General features: G+C 37.2%; 1 protein-coding gene across 7 annotated transcripts in view; it reads left to right on the forward strand.

The window, feature by feature from the left end:
- Positions 1 to 18,241, forward strand: part of LOC311631258 (zinc finger protein 638-like) — a 65,975-nt gene that overhangs the window by 142 nt on the left and 47,592 nt on the right. For 6 of the 7 annotated variants that reach the window (XM_084901175.1, XM_084901179.1, XM_084901180.1 and 3 more), the window contains exons 2-3: positions 11,107 to 12,619; positions 17,129 to 17,190. In XM_084901175.1, the coding sequence (XP_084757301.1) occupies positions 11,309 to 12,619; positions 17,129 to 17,190 (1,373 nt within the window). In that variant the 5' untranslated portion in view covers positions 11,107 to 11,308. Of the gene's footprint in view, positions 1 to 28; positions 1,851 to 11,106; positions 12,620 to 17,128; positions 17,191 to 18,241 lie in introns of those variants that run through there. The other variant, XM_084901177.1, reaches the window with a different exon arrangement.

Genomic DNA, 18,241 nt, shown 5'->3' on the forward strand with positions numbered 1-18,241 from the left:
GGACCGCTGCCCGGTGGGGCCCGGGGGGTTGGAGGGCGGGGGCCCGTAGCGTGGGGGTCCTGAGCCTTTGCCAAGGAGATCCTGGCCGACGATGGTATGTGTCGCAGCGGCTGCGCACAAAATGGCGGCGAGCGGGCGGCGGGAGGAGGCTGCGGGGACCCCGGGGATGCGGGGAGGGAAGCTTGGCAACGATACGGCCCCGGAGGGTCTGGTCGGACGGACCCCGCGCCAGGACCTCGTCCCGGGAAGAGCCGCTGCCGCCGCTGCGGCGGGCGGAGGGGCGGGGAGCAGCCCTTTGGCGAGGCCGCGGCGGCCCCTTCCCCATCGCGCCGGGCCCGCCGGGAGCGCCGGCCTGACAGCCGCAGCGAGCGGGTGAGCGCCGAGGAGGCGGCCGCGGCCTGCGGGCCCGAAGAGGCGGCGGAGCTGGAGCCGAGCCCTGGGGCTCGCGACCTGGTGCCAGAAGCGTGGAGAGAAGAGCGGGGCCGGGGCCGCGGGAGTCCGTGGGTGCGGGAGTCCGTGGGTGCGGGAGTCCGTGGGTGCGGGAGTCCGTGGGTGCGGGAGTCCGTGGTTGCGGGAGTCCGTGGGTGCGGGAGTCAGGGCGAAAGGGAAATAAATGGTGGGATCCAGCGGCTTTTGCCATCGGTGCGGGTTTGAAAGCAAATAAATTGTCAACCTCGGTGCGGACACGGAGGGCGCGCAAATGGCTTCGATGTTTATTTCCACGTCTCTCAAGGGAGCCTCGAAGACGGCGCCCTTAAAGTGTTTTATTTTTGTGTAATTTCCTACCCTGGGCCCCCCTCTGCTGAAGGTTGGGGGTGGGGGAGACAGATGTCAACCACAGGCATGAATCTTGGAGGACATTTGAGGTAAATGCGAACGAAGGAGACGTATTCCTGCAAAATCTTGCGCTGGATTAGACAATGAAGGGCGGCATCAAGCTAATTTTTTGTTAAGCTTACATGTTTGGCAAGAATTCCTGGGGGGAATGCTGTTTTCATCTGAAGGAGTTCTGAAGAAAAATGTGTTGACCAGGATCCGGCGATTTGTCTTGGTTCACATCCTTTTGCTAACGGGCTTTGGAATTGTGCGCACAAAAAATGTGTTTTTTTCTTTATTTGGTGTAAAGCATTAATGTAGTTTAACATTGGTTCAGATTCGCCATTCAAATTGATAAGCTGGAAGAATATTTTTAAAAGGGATTAATGAGGTTTATACAGAAAAAAACCGCATAATTGACATTTCAACATAGCTTTAGATTTTGTTGATGTTTGGTTAATCAACACTTAGTGAGCTTACGTTGCATTTAAAAAAATTTGACAGCATTTCATTACACTTTATTTTGAATTTTCATACACTGTATTATGCCCTTGTAAATTTTTATATGGGCTCAACATGGTAATACAGTACACTAAGCTGGGCCATTTCCTCCTTGGTTGTTAATGTGCAAGCAAGTAAGGGTAAAGATAAAACAGTTGGAAGAAGTCACAAAATTTCATACTCGTTTGTATTAACTAGCTATTTATGTCACATGTCTATTTGAATATTAGTTATATGAATAGTTTTTCAATCTCTTGCATGTCATCTTTTGTTACGGAGACTGTATATGTCAGATAATTTGTTTAAAAAAAAATCAAACCACTTCTTATGATCGGTGATTACTTTGTATTTCATGGCTGTCTTAAAGATTTTTCTCTTCCGTGCTCTTAAGAAGGTGATCTCTGGAAATTTTTGTTTTCCTGTAGTGAAAGAAAATGAGAGACATAGTTTAGTGGAGAGATAATAGGCTTTGGAATCAGAAGATCTGGATTCGAATCCCTGTTTTCCCTCTTAATATATGTGTGAGATTGTGGGTAAGTTATTTTAGTCTTTCTGGGTTTGTTTCCTTATCTGTAAAATGGTGATTAATACTACCTACTTGGGATTGTTATGAGGATTGAGACCTTGTGTGGAAAGCTCCTATTCCTGGCATATAAATGTCAGCTGTTACTTTTATTACAGATTTTAGCGTCTTTTGATACAAAATTGCAACCTGTGGTTACTCACTTTTAATTAAAAAGAAGGAATTTAGGTTAAATTGATAAAATTTTGGAGCACTTAACAAAACATTGTAACCATTTATTTATGTGATTATGTTCACCTTTGTATCTGTCTCAGTGTTGGGTATGGGTATTAGGTGCTCACAATTAGAGGGAATGAACTCAGCTGGTAGCTGCAGAGGCAGGACAAGAACACAGGACAGACTATTGGAGTCCAAATTCTACTCCTGTAAATGCATATCGTTGAAAGTTTAGGTAAATCTTTCCAAATTCTTAATAAAATGCTGTACTTAATAAAATAAGATACAGTGCTTCCAGTATGGGTGCCTGGGAACATAATTTGGGCTGTTTTGTGTAAAAAGGAGCTATTGAGTGTGGAAATGTAGTTTAGACATCCTCCAAAAACAGAAAGTGGTTATAATTGTGGATTGCTGGTAAGCACCTCTTTGTATCCAGCTTGACTGACTCTGTCATTGCTTCAGTTTTATTTACTGGGATCTGAATTTGTGGTTGGAAGTTAAAATGGGAGGCTAATAGATACATGGAACATAAAAAGAGAATAATGAAAAGGAAGACAGTCAGGAAAAGGTGAGGTGTTAGAAATAAAGCACAGCTGTAGAGATCAGTGGGGGTTTGATTTCTCCCCCCACCTCCGGCTTCTTGAATCACTGACCTGTGGAAGGACATTTTAGGGTTATTCCCTCACTGATCTCTAAGGTTTTGTTTTGAAAGAAAAGACTTGGGGAACATAGAAAGTGTTAAGGTACATATATTTTGATATTTTCTTAGTGGTGACCTTGGGGTACGTACATTTTGGGTTATTTTTAAATTCTTGAACCCTTTAAATCCAAAATATGTTAAAGCTTTTATCTTTCTTTCTGCTTCATTTCTGCAGTCTTCATTTTCTTAAACTTTAATTGCCCTAATATGAGCAAATATTTCCAACTTCCTGTTGTTTTGAATTTTTTTACTTAAAAAAACAAACATTTTATTATGGAAAAATTCTAAACATATACTAAGCATAGAACAATGATTCACTACACGTATACCTATCATCCAGCATTGAAAATTAAAAACTAATAATGGTCAATCTTGTCTCTACTCTCCACCTTATTTTTTAAAAGTAGAATCATATTCATAAATTTGTAGTTCAGAAGTTTTTTCTAAATATTTAGAGAAAAAAAATGCTTAACACATCTAATATAAAAATTCCTTAATGTTAGGTAATCAATCAGTACTCAGATTTCCCAATGTGTCTCATATACCACATGTGTGTATAAATGTATTTGTTTTTGCTACCATATTGGAAATTTCAAAAATTATCTGAGTCTTAAAAGGAACAGATTCCTACCTGCTTCTTAAATAAGCGTTTTGTTTACTGTCTAACATGCTTTGAGCACTTATGGTATAGCAGTAGGTATAGTTTTAATTATTCTTTACATTAACATTCTTGGGTATTGTTTTTATTTCCATTTTTCACACGATCAAACAGGCTTCGGTTAACTAATTTGCTGGGGGTGACATATTTAGCAAGCAACAGAATTAAAATACTGAATCTAGGGGCTATGTTTTTAAAAATATACTGTGCTACATTAGTGTTAAATTTTATTTATGGGAGTTAACCACTTTTGCATGAAGTCATTCAGTGGCACCCTCCTACAGGGCGGGTGTTCTTCAGATCATTGGAAATTTCCCCAAAGATGAGATTATTATGAATTACATAATGGGCTGACTAACAGTCAATAATTAGGCCCTAACTGTTAGGGAGTGAGCATGATACAGGAGGGAAAAAAGGTCCAAATCCAGACATTGCTTAAGGCTTATGCTCTTTACCATATTGGAGGTTTTCTTCCCACTGCCATACTTGCTTATAGTCCAGTCCTTTCTTTCTTTTTTTTTTTTTTTTTTTTTTTTTTTTTTTTTTTTTTTTTTTTTTTCTTAGTGCATTGTATATAACTAAGAAGTTAGATAGTCCAAGTGTTGGATTTAAAAGTTTGGGCCATTTCCAAAACCGTTTTGGCTCAGTGGATAGAGCATCAGTCTGTGGACTGGGAGGTCCCTGGTTCAATTCCGGTCAAGGGCATGTACATTGGTTGTGGGCACATCCCTGGTGGGGGTTGTGCAGGAGGCACCCTTCCTCTCTGTGAAAAATCAATAAAATATTTTTTTTAAAAAAGAAAACTTTGGGCCATTAACTATTTTTGAATGAAGTAAAGCGCTGGCTGACAAGAATTTCTTGTCTCTTTTCACTCTTTTTCTTCCCTCTAGTGTGTCCTACACACACACCTACCCCTCCCTCTGAACTATTTGAGAGAAGTTGCTTGCCTACTTTGTTCTCCTCTACTCTAGTTTATTTTCTAAGAATATTTTCTTAGTCATAGTATAGTTACTATCTCCATAAATTTAACACTAATAAAACTTTAATTTACCATATTCTGATTTTGTTAATTGACCCAATAATGTCCTTTATATCACTTTCTGTTTTTGTTCTCCCCCTACTCCCACCCCCAGTACAGGATCATTCTAGGATTAAATAATTGCCTTTAGTTGTCATGTCTCTTTAGTCTTCTTTACTTTGGAACATTTCCATAACCTTTCTTTATCTCTGAAATTGACATTTTTGAAGAATACAATCTACCTTTTTTATTTAATAAACATTTCTCATTTTGGTCAAAGTGTTTGATTTCTCCTCCCCACCCCTGCCTCCTTATATTAACTGACATGTAGAAAGCCATTTTATTTAGAGTTATGCAAATATTCTACTCTTCATCAAAATTTCACTTTGTATTTAACATGCACAGATGATTCTTACCTACCTAAACCAATCTTTATTATCATGGTTACAAAAGTGATGATTCTCCAACTAAGTAGTCTCTCTACAAATACATTGCTCTATTTGTATGGAGTTAAGAACCTCCTGATTTTCTCAGTGGTTTATTTCTTACTCCTATTTTATATCTATATATTTTGTCTTCCACAGTGAGAACCATGGCTCTCACCACTATCAAAACACTTACTTACTGCCCTAACTGGTTTGGCTCAGTGTATAAAGTGTAGGCTTAGGGACTGAAAGGTCCCAGGTTCGATTCCCATCAAGGACATGTACCTTGGTTGCAGGCACATCCCCAATAGCGGGTATGCAGGAGGCAGGTGATCAATGTTTCTCTCTCATCAATGTTTTTAACTATCCCTCTCTCTTCCTCTCTGTAAAAAAATCAATAAAATATATTTTTAAAGAACACATTTACTTAGTCTTATATATAAAGTAATTCCAGAATTATTTTACCTTTACCATTGTAAGACAAAACTAAATCCCACCCCAAAAAACTAAAAAAGGTAATTTGTTTGTAGCTCTTCCCTTTCTCCTAGCCACCCCTAAATTGAGGGTATATAAATCAAATATAGGTTTTATAACACTTGCATTAGTTTTTTTTTAGTTGTTTTTTTTTTTTAATGTATTTTATTGATTTTCCACAGAGAGGAATTGAGAGGGATAGAGAGCTAGAAACATCGATGAGAGAGAAACATCGACCAGCTGCCTCCTGCACAACCCCTACCAGGGATGTGCCCGCAACCAATGTACATGCCCTTGACCGGAATTGAACCTTTTACCTTTCAGTCCGCAGATCGACGCTCTATCCACTGAGCCAAACTGGTTTAGCTCCATCTTTAAAACTTAAGTGTTCTATGAAGAAAGAGATCTGTTCTGGTTTTCTAACCTTCTATTTCCTCACCTAAAACAATTTTTCAAATTGTCTGAGTAACAGTTGGATTTGAAATGACTGATATATTTATTCTTAAGAGGATAGTTTCCTCTTAAGTTTTTTTTAGTATTTTTAAAAGATATCCTTAATGACTTGATACTTGATTTTTGGAATTTTATTCCCGTGGATCAATTGAGAATGTCATAAATTCCTCTGTTTCTGTTTGGTGTTAGTATTTGCATTAAGTAGTTTTATGCTGGGCATCATTGATAGGTCAAAAGGTTAAACATGAGAAAGGGGAGAGAAGATGTGGCAAAAGGAAGCTGATGGTGTGGCGCTTGCCTTAAATTCGATTTAAAGAAATAAGGCTTCAGCCGAAACCGGTTTGGCTCGGTGGATAGAGCGTCAGCCTGCGGACTCCAGGGTCCCGGGTTCGATTCCGGTCAAGGGCATGTACCTGAGTTGCGGGCATGTCACCAGTGGGGTGTGTGCAAGAGGCAGCTGATGGATGTTACTCTCTCATCCATGTTTCTGGCTTTCTATCCCTCTCCCTTCCTCTCTGTAAAAAATCAATAAAACATATTTAAAAAAAAAAAAAAAAAGAAAGAAAGAAATAAGGCTTCAGAATTATATAATTGCAAAATGAAGTTTATAATGCCTTAGAAATAGAGAGATTGAAATAAAAATATAAACGTCCTTCATGTTTAAGCATTTGGAGTGAATGTGAATGATAGCTGTAAGAAGGTTAAATGGTGACTTACCTGAATTATTAAAAATGTGCTTTACACTTTAAGAGTAATGCAAGTGAAATATGAATATACTTAAATTCCATTCAGAAAGAAAATAGATTACTTAGGTGTTTTTGTTTTTTTTACCCATTGAAGATAATGTTATTTGAAATATAGATTGTAGGCAGACATTTTATTACAATTTCAAAAATATATTTGTCAGTTCTTGCTATTGCCCTACATTGTGTTTCATGCTTTAATTTAAAATTTAAATCATTATAGTGAGAATAGAATTGCAGATAGCTATGTAATTTCTCATTAGTGATATTTTGATGAACAACATTGTCGGAAACTCTTCTACCAGGATTAGAAATGATATGGTGTAGCGCAGTGGTCAGCAAACTGTGACTCGCGAGCCACTTGTGGCTCTTTGGCCCCTTGAGTGTGGCTCTTCTACAAAATACCACGTGCGGGCTTGCATGTGGAGCGTGCACAGAAGTCGGTTTTTGGCTCTCAAAAGAAATTTCAATCGATGTACTGTTGATATTTGTCTGTGTTGACTAATGAGTGCGCCCACCACTTGTGTAGCATAAGAAGGTGTTTGATGATTGTGTATTAGTAGATTATTGTCTGAAAATGTTACTAAATACAAACTTAAAGGAAATAGAACATGTTAGACCTACAAGCCTGAAATTTGGAAGGAGTCTTGGGATAAAGGTTAGGAGAAGTGTTGGCTTAAAGTACAGAAGGATTAAAGAAATTTATTTTCAGAGAGGAGGTTGGTGAAGGATACCTGTTGAATGTGACATTTGCAGTGTAATGATGGATTTTCCACGATATTCGTGCAAAGAGAGAAATTGAAGCATCTTTAGCTAGCAGGTCCTGGTATCAGAATGCTTAATAAATAGCTATGGCTGACCAGGCCTCTAATTTGTCTTACTGAGAGATGGGAGAGGTCTCTTTGGGGAGCTAGGGTTGTTAATTTTGTCCTTGTTATATTATTGTAGATTTCACAATTGACTAACAATATGGGGAACCAGATATGATCTTTTTAAGGCTCCTAAAAGCAAACAAGCCAAACCTCTGCTTATTGATGGTTGAAATTCTTTAGTTAGGAAAAGGCCTTTTAATTCTTCTCTTCCTATGTACTTTAGAATGTTGCATGAAAGACTTGTGTCTTTTCAGGACTGATTTCAGAGACTACTTACTGGCACAGATATGCCAGTTGTTAAAATATTGAAATAATTTTGCCATGATTTGTAAATAGCTGTTACCCCAAAGGTGGACTTCTACTTTCCCACATTGGTACTTCCTTCCTGAGGACCGTCCTACCATCACCTTATGCACAGCAACTAAAACTTGAAGGGCAGTGGATGAAGAAGGGGCTCAAATTGCTGTTGATTATTCATTGCTTGTGCTTTACTAGTTACTAAATTTTCCAAATATCACTCCTGGGTATATACATGTAGGAAAACTTAAGATTGAGAAGTGCAAAATGAAAAAAGAAAAAAAAAAGGATTTTGGTAAACAGCACATCGGAGTCTTTAATATGCAATAGTTATTGTGCCCCTCTGAGAAAGGTTGCACAAGAATGCATTTCACACTCTCCTGACCAAAAACTCCTTTGTAGAAGACCTACAGTTTTACAGGACACTGGTTTCTGCAGAATACACCACATGACGGGCTTCTCTGTTGCAGTCTATTAATGTATATTTACATCAGTGTTAAGATTGTGCTGGGAATATTAACGTGCATAGTAGGTTTTTTATTGTTAAGAACTTAAAATGTGGGTATTTCTAATGATACAGGTTCATAAATGTATGTGGTAATTAGATGACTGTTCCTTTTGGTTTATTATGGGGGAGAAACGGTATTTGGAAAAGTTTGTGCTTCTGCAGCAGTGAAAGGATTCTTCACCAATTCAAGAATAGTGCAGAAAGAGTACCTAGATGACAGACTGCTTGTATAAGTGATTATTTTTTTAAAAATATACATAATTTATTGATTTTACACAGAGAGGAATTGAGAGGTATAGAGAGTTAGAAACATCGATGAGAGAGAAATGTCGGCCAGCTGCCTCTTGCACACCCCCTACCGGGGATGCGCCCGCAACCAAGATACAGGCTCTTGTCCGGAACCGAACCCGGGACCTTTCAGTCCACAGGCCGACGCTCTATCCACTGAGCCAAACCGGTCTCAGCAATAAGTGATTATTTTTAAGGACTAGGTCAATACAGAGTTGTTCTTGGAAGTATTTTTATTTTGTAGAAGGTAGGTACAGTTTCATATGATTTATGATTGTTTAAAAAGACCTGGAATTTGTGGTAAATGAATATTATTTAATTTGGATATCATCGTTTAGTAACTAGTGTCTGCTGCTTTCACCTAGTGAATTAGTAGCCTGCATAATACTTATTGTATTTTTGTGTTTATTATACTTTTAAAATAGTCTGTGTCAAGTATGAGGACTTTGGATATGATAATTCAAATAGCTTAACAAATATTTGAGGGTATTTCAAGTAGGAATAGAGTTATATCCTTGGGAAGTTAGAACAATGAGCATGCCTTCAATTGAGACTAGGTTGTTGAAAAAGACTGCATTCATATGAACACAAAAACAAGAATAGTAAAAAAGCCGAAACCGGTTTGGCTCAGTGGTAGAGCGTTGGTCTGCAGACTGAAAGGTACCTGGTTTGATTCCAGTCAGGAGCATGTACATTGGTTGCGGGCACATCCCCGGTAGGGCGTGTGCAAGAGGCACTGGTCGATGTTTCTCTCTCATTGACGTCTCTAGCTCTCTATCTCTCTCCCTTCCTCTCTGTAAAAAATCAATAAAACATATTTTTTTTAAAAAAGAATAGTAAAAGATAGAAGTCCCAAAATGGTATAAGCAATAAAATTTGTTCAAAGACTCACTCTGAGCCTTGGTGGTCAAGGAAGGTTTAATGGAGACTGACCTTGAAGAATGAGTAAAATCAAATAAATCAGGTCAAGGCAAAGTTGTTTCCTTCATGTGTTTTGATTGGAAGAGATGAATGGAGGTAAGAAGACAAAAATAGGAGCAATGGCCTAGTTGGAACAAGTGTTTGTAAAATTAGGAGGGTAGAAATTGACTAGGTTGATAATACTTTCCACATAAAACTAAGACATAAAGAGAATGAGATTCTCTTGGATTTTTTTATTAGAAGGTGATGTGGCAAGAATGTCCTTTTAAAAAATTAAATGTAGTGGCAGCCTGGGAGAGAGAAGGAAGAGTGTTATCAGATAAAATCTGTATCTCAGCTGAATCTCCATTTCATTAACATTGTATATGTTTTCCACCCTGCTTTTCTATTGGGTATCAAAGTAGGGGCACTTGATAGAAATAGGCATGGTCTGTGTTTTTGTTTAAAAGGGCCTGGAAGTCCTTTGACTGCTGACCTTGGTCCTGAATGATAGCTAAAGGGCGATTTCTCTGAGAAGTAGGTTGCAGTGTGTTATGCTGCTTTCCGAAGGTTGGGCAACAACCACTTTTTACTAATAAAATGCCTGGGAACTGCAAGATATTCTTGCTCACACCTATTGGTAGTTAAGAGTATGGATTATGGGGCCAAAATACTTGGAATACAAATCTTGGCCTGGCCACTTATCTCTGTAAGTTACTTAACACACTGCAGACAGATCACGAGAATTCTTGGTTCATATTACATAGTGTTTTACAAAGTATACTTTAAAAAGATACTAGCTTATAAGAACATGTAATAAATTATTTTAAAATGCAATGGGTATTTAATTTTAAACCGTGCCTTTAACATTTATGTAAAATGTTTTTTGTACTTGTTCAATAGAAACTTATCTGGCCACTGTTTAAAGCTAGCAATAAAACAACTGATCCGCAGTGTGTTAAGTTCTCTGTGCCTTAGTATCCTCCTCATAAAAGTGCATATTTCAGGGGGATGTTGTGAGAAATGAATCAGTCTGTGTAAAGTACATGTACACTATAACATTATAGTTCATTGTCCACATCATTATAGTTCATCATTGTCCACATATACAGGAGTAGGCAAAAGTAGGTTTATAAATGTAACACACATACATAACGTAATAATACAAGAATAAACTATTTCTATCTTTGTCTTTACACTCATCCTGGAGGGAATCCAAGACAAAGATGATTGGTTTTATTGCACATTTGTCTGTACGTTGTAATCAAATACATTCTTCCAAGGAAGCTGTGTCTTGTAAAATTTTAGGTTTACAGTTCCTATTTTCATTGTTTGTACACCTGATAACATAAATATTAAGTGTGTGTGCATTTCTAAGTATTTTAATGTTTTCATCTTTTTCCCAGTATTAAAGCATGACATCCTATTTTTCAAGATTATGTAGGAGTTATAATTATCGCTCAGCACCTAGGACAGCACCCATTGTAACAATATGTTTGAACCTCTGGCTTTGGGTTTGTGTTCTGCATTCGGGAAGAAAAGAAGAGAAAGTTTTTGGGAAAGTTTAAAATCCTCTAAAGCACTTAATCTCAACGTGTATGAAATGCAGAATCCTTTCATGGCTTTGTTTCAAAATGTTTTACACTGGCTGTAGACCCAACTTCATGAAGTAGTTTGAGTTAAAATGATCTAACATTTGTGTTTTAACTTTCAGCTTTGTGTTATTCTTGGAAAATTTCGCACCACTTGTGAATTCCTTGAACCTGGGCATTGCAAACCCACTTCTGTTGGGCCCATCTCCTTTGCACTTTGCTCAGATTAAGACTCAATTGGCGCTTCAGCAGCTGAATGCCGTTGCCTCACATAGTTCAACACCACCTTATACGTTATTAAATCAGGCTTTCTCAAAAATAGCCATGTCGAGACCCAGGTTTAATCCTCGAGGAACCTTTCCACTTCCGAGGCCACGACCACCTAACCCTCCTGGGATGAGGCCTCCAGGACCATTTATGAGGCCTGGAGCTATGGGTCTCCCAAGATTTTACCCAGCAGGGAGAGCCCGTGGAATTCCACCCAGATTTGCTGGCCATGAATCTTTTCAGAACATGGGACCACAGAGAATGAATGTTCAGGTAACTCAGCACCGAACTGATCCAAGATTGACCAAAGAAAAATTGGATTTTCATGAAGCACAACAAAAGGAAGAGAAACCTCCTGGGAGCCGGTGGGGTGAGGAGTCTCAGGTACCTGCATCAGTGGGAGTGAAACAGAGTCCTATAACACAGGTTCCAGAGCAGAGTCCTAAAGTGCAGAGCCGTTATACAAAAGAGAGTGCCTCAAGTATCTTAGCAAGTTTTGGATTATCTAATGAAGATTTAGAAGAACTCAGTCGCTATCCTGATGAGCAGCTAACTCCTGAAAATATGCCATTAATTCTGAGGGATATAAGAATGCGAAAAATGGGGCGACGATTACCTAACTTACCGTCTCAGAGCAGAAATAAAGAAACACTTGGTAGTGAGGCAGTTTCAAGTAATGTGATTGATTATGGGCATGCAAGCAGATATGGCTATACAGAAGATCCACTTGAAGTACGTATTTATGATCCTGAAGTTCCAACTGATGAGGTCAAAAATGATTTTCGGTCTCAGCAGAGCATTTCTTCATCTGTACCTTCACCAAATGTGATTTGTAATTCTATGTTTCCTGTTGAAGATGTGTTTCGACGGATGGACTTCCCCAGCGAGTCCTCCAATAATCAGTCGTTTTTCCCAGTTGAGAGTGGAACTAAGATGCCAGGCTTACACATTTCAGGAAGACAGCCAGTCCTTGAACCTGTAAAATGTGTCAGCCAGCCCATTAGCCAAACAGTTAACCAGGCAATGAGTCGGTCTCTGATTCCTCCATCTATGAACCGGCAACCTTTTTCATCAGAATTAATTTCACCTGTAAGCCAGCAAGAGCGGATCCCACGTGAGCCTGGGATTGATCCATCTAATGTCCACAGACCAGGAGGAAATAAGAGTTATCAGTCGGAGGCTGACCTCCCCATTCGGTCTCCCTTTGGGATTGTGAAAGCATCCTGGCTCCCCAAGTTTTCCCATCCTGATGTCCAAAAGATGAAGAGACTCCCAACTCCTTCTATGATGAATGACTATTATGCAGCATCTCCAAGAATATTTCCACATTTCTGTTCTCTCTGTAACGTAGACTGTAGTCATTTGAAGGTGAGTGTTTTTAAACATCACTGTATGATGATACACAGCGCCCGAGTTTCTGCTATTCTCAAGTACATTGGTGTTAACTAGGCATTAAAGAAATGGCAGAAGTGAATTTTGATTGCAACATCAACATTTAGTTGTAATCTGTGTAGTCCTGGCCCAAGTACTGAGTTAAGTGTTAGGCTTTCTGTATTCCTGTGACTGGGCACACCACATGGTTCATCCATTTATTTTGAACTGTTGATTAGTTATCCCGGAAATTTATGCAGCGTAAAACTTATACAACACAAATTGTATTGTTATAAGACAATGTCACATGAGTCACTTTAAATAGAGAATCTGTTAGTATAAAAATAAAAAGTTGGAATAAAACATTTGTACTGTACACTTTGAAGAGACAGTATGTTGTAGCCTTGCATGTATTTACGTGTCTTGGGCTAAAGACAGTTAATGTCAATTTAATCATTTTCTGACTCTATCTGGACTAAGATTTTTAGTGTTTCATGAGAAGGAGCTTCCTAAAATAACTTAATCATAACAAAAACTCAGTCGATCAGTTATTTGGAGACCAATTGTGAGTTCAGCAAATAGAGTGTAAAATGATAAACATTTAGAGAAAAATATTTTAAAATTAAAGAAGCCTTCAGTATCTTCATGGTTAGTACAGTTAGAAGGAAGCGTTTTATAGAGGTGCTGAGGAGTAATGTAGAATATACTGTTCGTAATCATTGGTAGATTTGAGTAGGAATTTCCAAGTATGTTTTATTTACTTATATATATTTGGAAACCACTGTTTCTTCCATTTAGTGATGTGATTTGTAAATTTATATCAGAAATGGCTAAGAAGAAATGTACTTATGGTAATGAGCATTGATTCAAGGCCATAGCATTGTATAGTTTGAATAGGCTTAAAAATCTATAGGTATTAATTCTCTTGATGTTTTTTCTCCTTCCAATGCTGCCCTTTTATTGTCTATTAATAGATTCTCATCAGGTTTCAGAACAAGAATCTGATACCTAGAGCTGATGCTTTTATCATAAGGTTTAACTCCAGCAAAGGAAAGCAGCATTCTACCTCATTTTAGCCAGATATGCTGAGTTCTAATAAAATAGTAGTTGCCTGATCCTGCCAAAGAGGATAGCCAAGTCTTGAAAAATCTCAGAATAATTTATAACCCTTAATTATAATTTGTAAGTACTCCTGGCCTAAGTACTGAATTGAGTGTTAGGCTTTCTATATTCCATTTATTTTGAACTTTCAGTTAGTCATGATGAATCCAACGAAAATACTTCAAAATAAAGAACTGAAAAGTTTTCATTTTTATTATGTAGACTAGAAAAGGTAGTTTATAGAATCTCACTGCCTCCTAATTACTCACCTCAGGAATTAAAAAATAATACAGGACAACAAATGATTTGGTGATTGTTTTGATCTTGTTTGGATTTGCTTAAGGGAGAGATACTTCATATTTTTATCTTGATTTCAGGCTTATATCAATTCAGGCCAGCATTATCTAATTTCTTATGTATTTAGCACTAAGTAACTAAAAAGAAGTATAAATATACTTAACATCAAGAAACTTGTATAGGTTAGTTAAATAAGACTAATGAGTGATGGTGACTAGCTGCGCTAAGTCTTTCCGCACTTTAATGATCTGGGAGGGAGGACTTTGTGGAATAGGTTGAAGATGGTCCTGAATGAATAGGCTTCAGTGTCCCTGGGGGAGGAGGAATTACATTTCAGATGAGAGCAACAAATAAAAGTACAAAGGGATTTGAAAAGCTAGCCTAAGAAATTTAGACTTAGGGTAAGAGGCATTCGGAAGGTAATTGAGGTTCTTGATACGTGACATGTAAAAAGTATATTTTAGGGAGATAAATCTGTTTGACATGTGCAGTGTAAATTGGAATGAGAAGAGATAGAGCAGGGCACTAATTTGCGGCTACCCTAGTGAATGACTGGATTAATATACAATAATAAAAGTAAATTTTAAAGTGAAAAAGAAATCATCTGGTGAACGCTAAAGTTCACGGAGATTGAGTGCCATTTAAAACAAACACATTTTAACAGTCAAAACAGCATAGTCTAATCAGTGAATGTTTCACTACTAGATGACTAAGTGATAGGAATTTGTGAACAAATATGGACTTATACAAACTACTACTCTTGTTTCTGTGATATATTTTATTGCCTTGTATGAGTGCATATAGATGACATTACGAATACGTGGCAAATAAATATTAATTACCAAAAGCAAATATTTTCTTGCTAAGTAACATCTGGCAAGATGCTCTGGAGTCTTTAAAAATGTAGCCTGAAAAAGGCAACTATATAACATGAAATGTATTTCTATTTCTAAATTGGGATTTAGATGATGGAGGAGGGGCTGTCTTGGGATTAGAAGGTTTGTTTGTTTGCTTGTTTGTTTTACTATCCTTGGTTCCGGAGGCTGTGTTTGGTTTAAAAGCTGTCTTTCTGACTGAAATAATTCAGTTGAGAAAGGACTTATTGACAAGAGATTTTTGAGGTAGCTGGAGGATAGCGAGTGAGCTCTGAACCGGTAGATATTTTCAGTTTTATTCTGGGCCCTCTCAACTCTATAGTCCTTGTAGCATGTCCTGCTTCGTTCGATAATTATCACTCTTGGAGAGGCAGTACTGCTTTGGGACCTTTTAATATTCATACTGTTACTAGAAGTCTCAAAATGGGTGACTTAGATATATTTACTGAGCTTAAAGCAAGTAATGTCAGCAAGTGAGTGGACCTATTAAAGAAAACAAAACAAAACACCTGAAACTGGTTTGGCTCAATGGATAGAGCCTCTTGGCTCCATGGATAGAGCCTCGGCTAGGGGACTGAAAGGTCCCGGGTTCAATTCCGGTTAAGGGCATGTACCTTGGTTGCAGGCACATCCCCAATAGGGGGTGTGCAAGAGGCAGCTGATCAATGACTCTCATCGATGCTTCTCTCTATCTTTCTCCCTTCCTCTCTGTACAAAATCAATAAAATTTATTAAAACAAAACAAAAACAAAAAGCAACAGAGAGTGGGGCATTTGTATAAGTGAGTGTAGAAGTGGAGAAAATATGCTTTAAATCGGGCAGCTATCAACATCAGCTGATAATTGTTATATAGAATACATGTCCAATATTATGTTCTTATTTATTTAAGAAAAGCTGGAAATCTAGATTTGGTGGTAAAATCTCTGGATTTTTAAATGCTGGCAACTTATTCATATAAAACACTTGATAGTCCAAATAAATCATGCCCAATCCACTACTGCCAATGTGTCTGTTTGATGTAAACTGTCCAGTTACTGTAAAAGATATGGATGTAGCAAGTTTAGAGACTTGATAATTGCCAATCTCTACGAGCTTTCTACTTGTATTACTGAGAAAGATGTGCAAACATTTCTTTTTTGCAATACACAATTGGTTCCAAGGCTTAATGAAATAGTTTAGGATTAGTCATAACCTGCTGTGGAGTATTGTAAATAGCATTCACTTATTTTCAGATAGTTCTTGACTAGGCAGATTTTATAAATAGTATCAACTGTGATTTTAGCTGGAAATTTCTAGTTCATCTTTAGCAATAACAGAATAAAGTGTTTTTGAAATGGAAACGAGTAACATTTTTCTCAAGGAAAGTTTTCAAATACAGAACTGTTTAGTAAGTTTTCTGCCTATCCAAATGCTGAAAAAAACAATAAAACACTAAATAATATACATGTTATTTTTAAATGTCACTTGGAGGACTGTATCTTTGAAAACTGTATTGCTTTTTTTTTTTATCATCAGATGTATCTTCCAGGAGCTATTTATGGGTACAGAATGTAATTTTAGGGCAGATTTGTAAAGGAAGTAATGTAAGAAAGCATTTTGTTTATTGTAAAGCTCTATGTGTAAGAGATACTGTGTCTTTGAAATGGTGTTACTTTCCCTTAAATCTGAAAAATAAATTAGATTTGATCATCATCTCTTCATATTTTTACTAATCTTATTCTTTGCCAATATAGTCTGGAATGTTACTGGCCTATATGAGGTATGATTTTTTTTTTATTGTTAATATTATTAGCTTGAATTTTAGAGGTAAAAGTCACCCTATGTTTCGAAGATGCCATTTCAGATACCATTTTATTGATAAGGCTTTTGGTGTTCTCTGGTGTGTTGTTTTTGTATCTGAGATGAATTATTTCTGGTCCATGCATTTATTTTCTCCAAGCTTATATATTTTATTTCAAAATGAGTATCCGTGGGTATGATCTTTTAAAAAAATATTTAAAATGGCATAAATGAGATATGGTATTAATTGCCTTTGTTTGGAAGCATTTATTTTGGGTTGTAAAAGATTTTATTGAATAGCCAAATGCTATCTGTAACTAAATTTAATTAATTTGGTATATGTGGGTTTTTTTTGGAGGTGGGGTTGGGTGTATGCTGTATCAACCCAGAAAGCCTAATTCATAATTCAACATGAGAAATATTCTAATTTCAGCACTTTTCTTCTTTACAATAGGATTGGATTCAGCATCAAAATACATCTACTCATATTGAGAGCTGCCGACAGTTACGTCAACAGTAAGAACAGTTTTTTCTTTTTTATAGGTAGCAAATTTATAAAAGTAGTTAATGCTCAGGTATAACTTGTAATACTTTTCTTGTGGTATTTTGGAGAAAAATATTTTTAGAAAGCTTTTGCCTATTTGAGATGTTCATTTTATAGAAGTGTATTTAATTTTTTTCAAAAGGAATTCAGTATGATCATTTCTTCTGACTTCTTCCTAATTTAATGTCAGGTATATATTTTAATATCATTGGCTCATTCCTTGTGACTTGCGTTCCTTGTAAAGGTTTATCTATTTTTGAGTAGTCATCCTTTCTCCTATCTGCCCACCTCCCTGCTCCAAATATAAACCACGATGAATAACTAGACACTACCCATCCCAAATGCCAGTATTTAATTTCAGGTCTAAAGCTTTCCTCTGGCTTAGAATCTGTTTTCAGAATAAACCTTAAATAGGAGATGAATAAGCTAGATATGTCGGTTCCTCAAATTTATTATTTAAAATAGCTCTCTATTATTATTATTATTATTATTATTATTATTATTATTATTATTTCAGAGAGGAAGGGAGATGTAGAGATAGAAACATCAGTGATGAAAGAGAATCATTGATTTGCTTCCTCCTGCATACATCCAGCTGGAGGCATGTATCTTGAGCGGAAATTGAACCATGACATGGGTCATAGGTTCATACTCAAATGCTGAGCCATACCAGCTGAGCTCAAATTGTTTTTTTAATTCTTACACCTTTTCCTTCTTTAAGACAGGGTACCTGTTTAGGTGAAAAGTGTGATTTTAACAGTATTCTCTTACGTCTCTTAGAGTCACATAAAATTAAATGTTTCCCCTAGTATCATTAAACATACTCATAAAGTTGAATGTCAAGTTCCTTATCACTAGAATTGCTGTAACATGTTCTTGGTCAAAGAGATATGTGGCAGCTGTTGTTTTGTGGTTTTTCTTGTTGTTCTTTATGAAAACATCAATTTTTTTTGACATTAGTTAGGACTATTTGTAAGTGATGAATCTAATAAGTCAAAAGTAGTTTTTACTACTAAAGTATGA

This window comes from Pipistrellus hanaki, assembly GCF_964339955.1.
Source record: "Pipistrellus hanaki genome assembly, chromosome: 12".
NCBI classification, from domain to species: domain Eukaryota; kingdom Metazoa; phylum Chordata; class Mammalia; order Chiroptera; family Vespertilionidae; genus Pipistrellus; species Pipistrellus hanaki.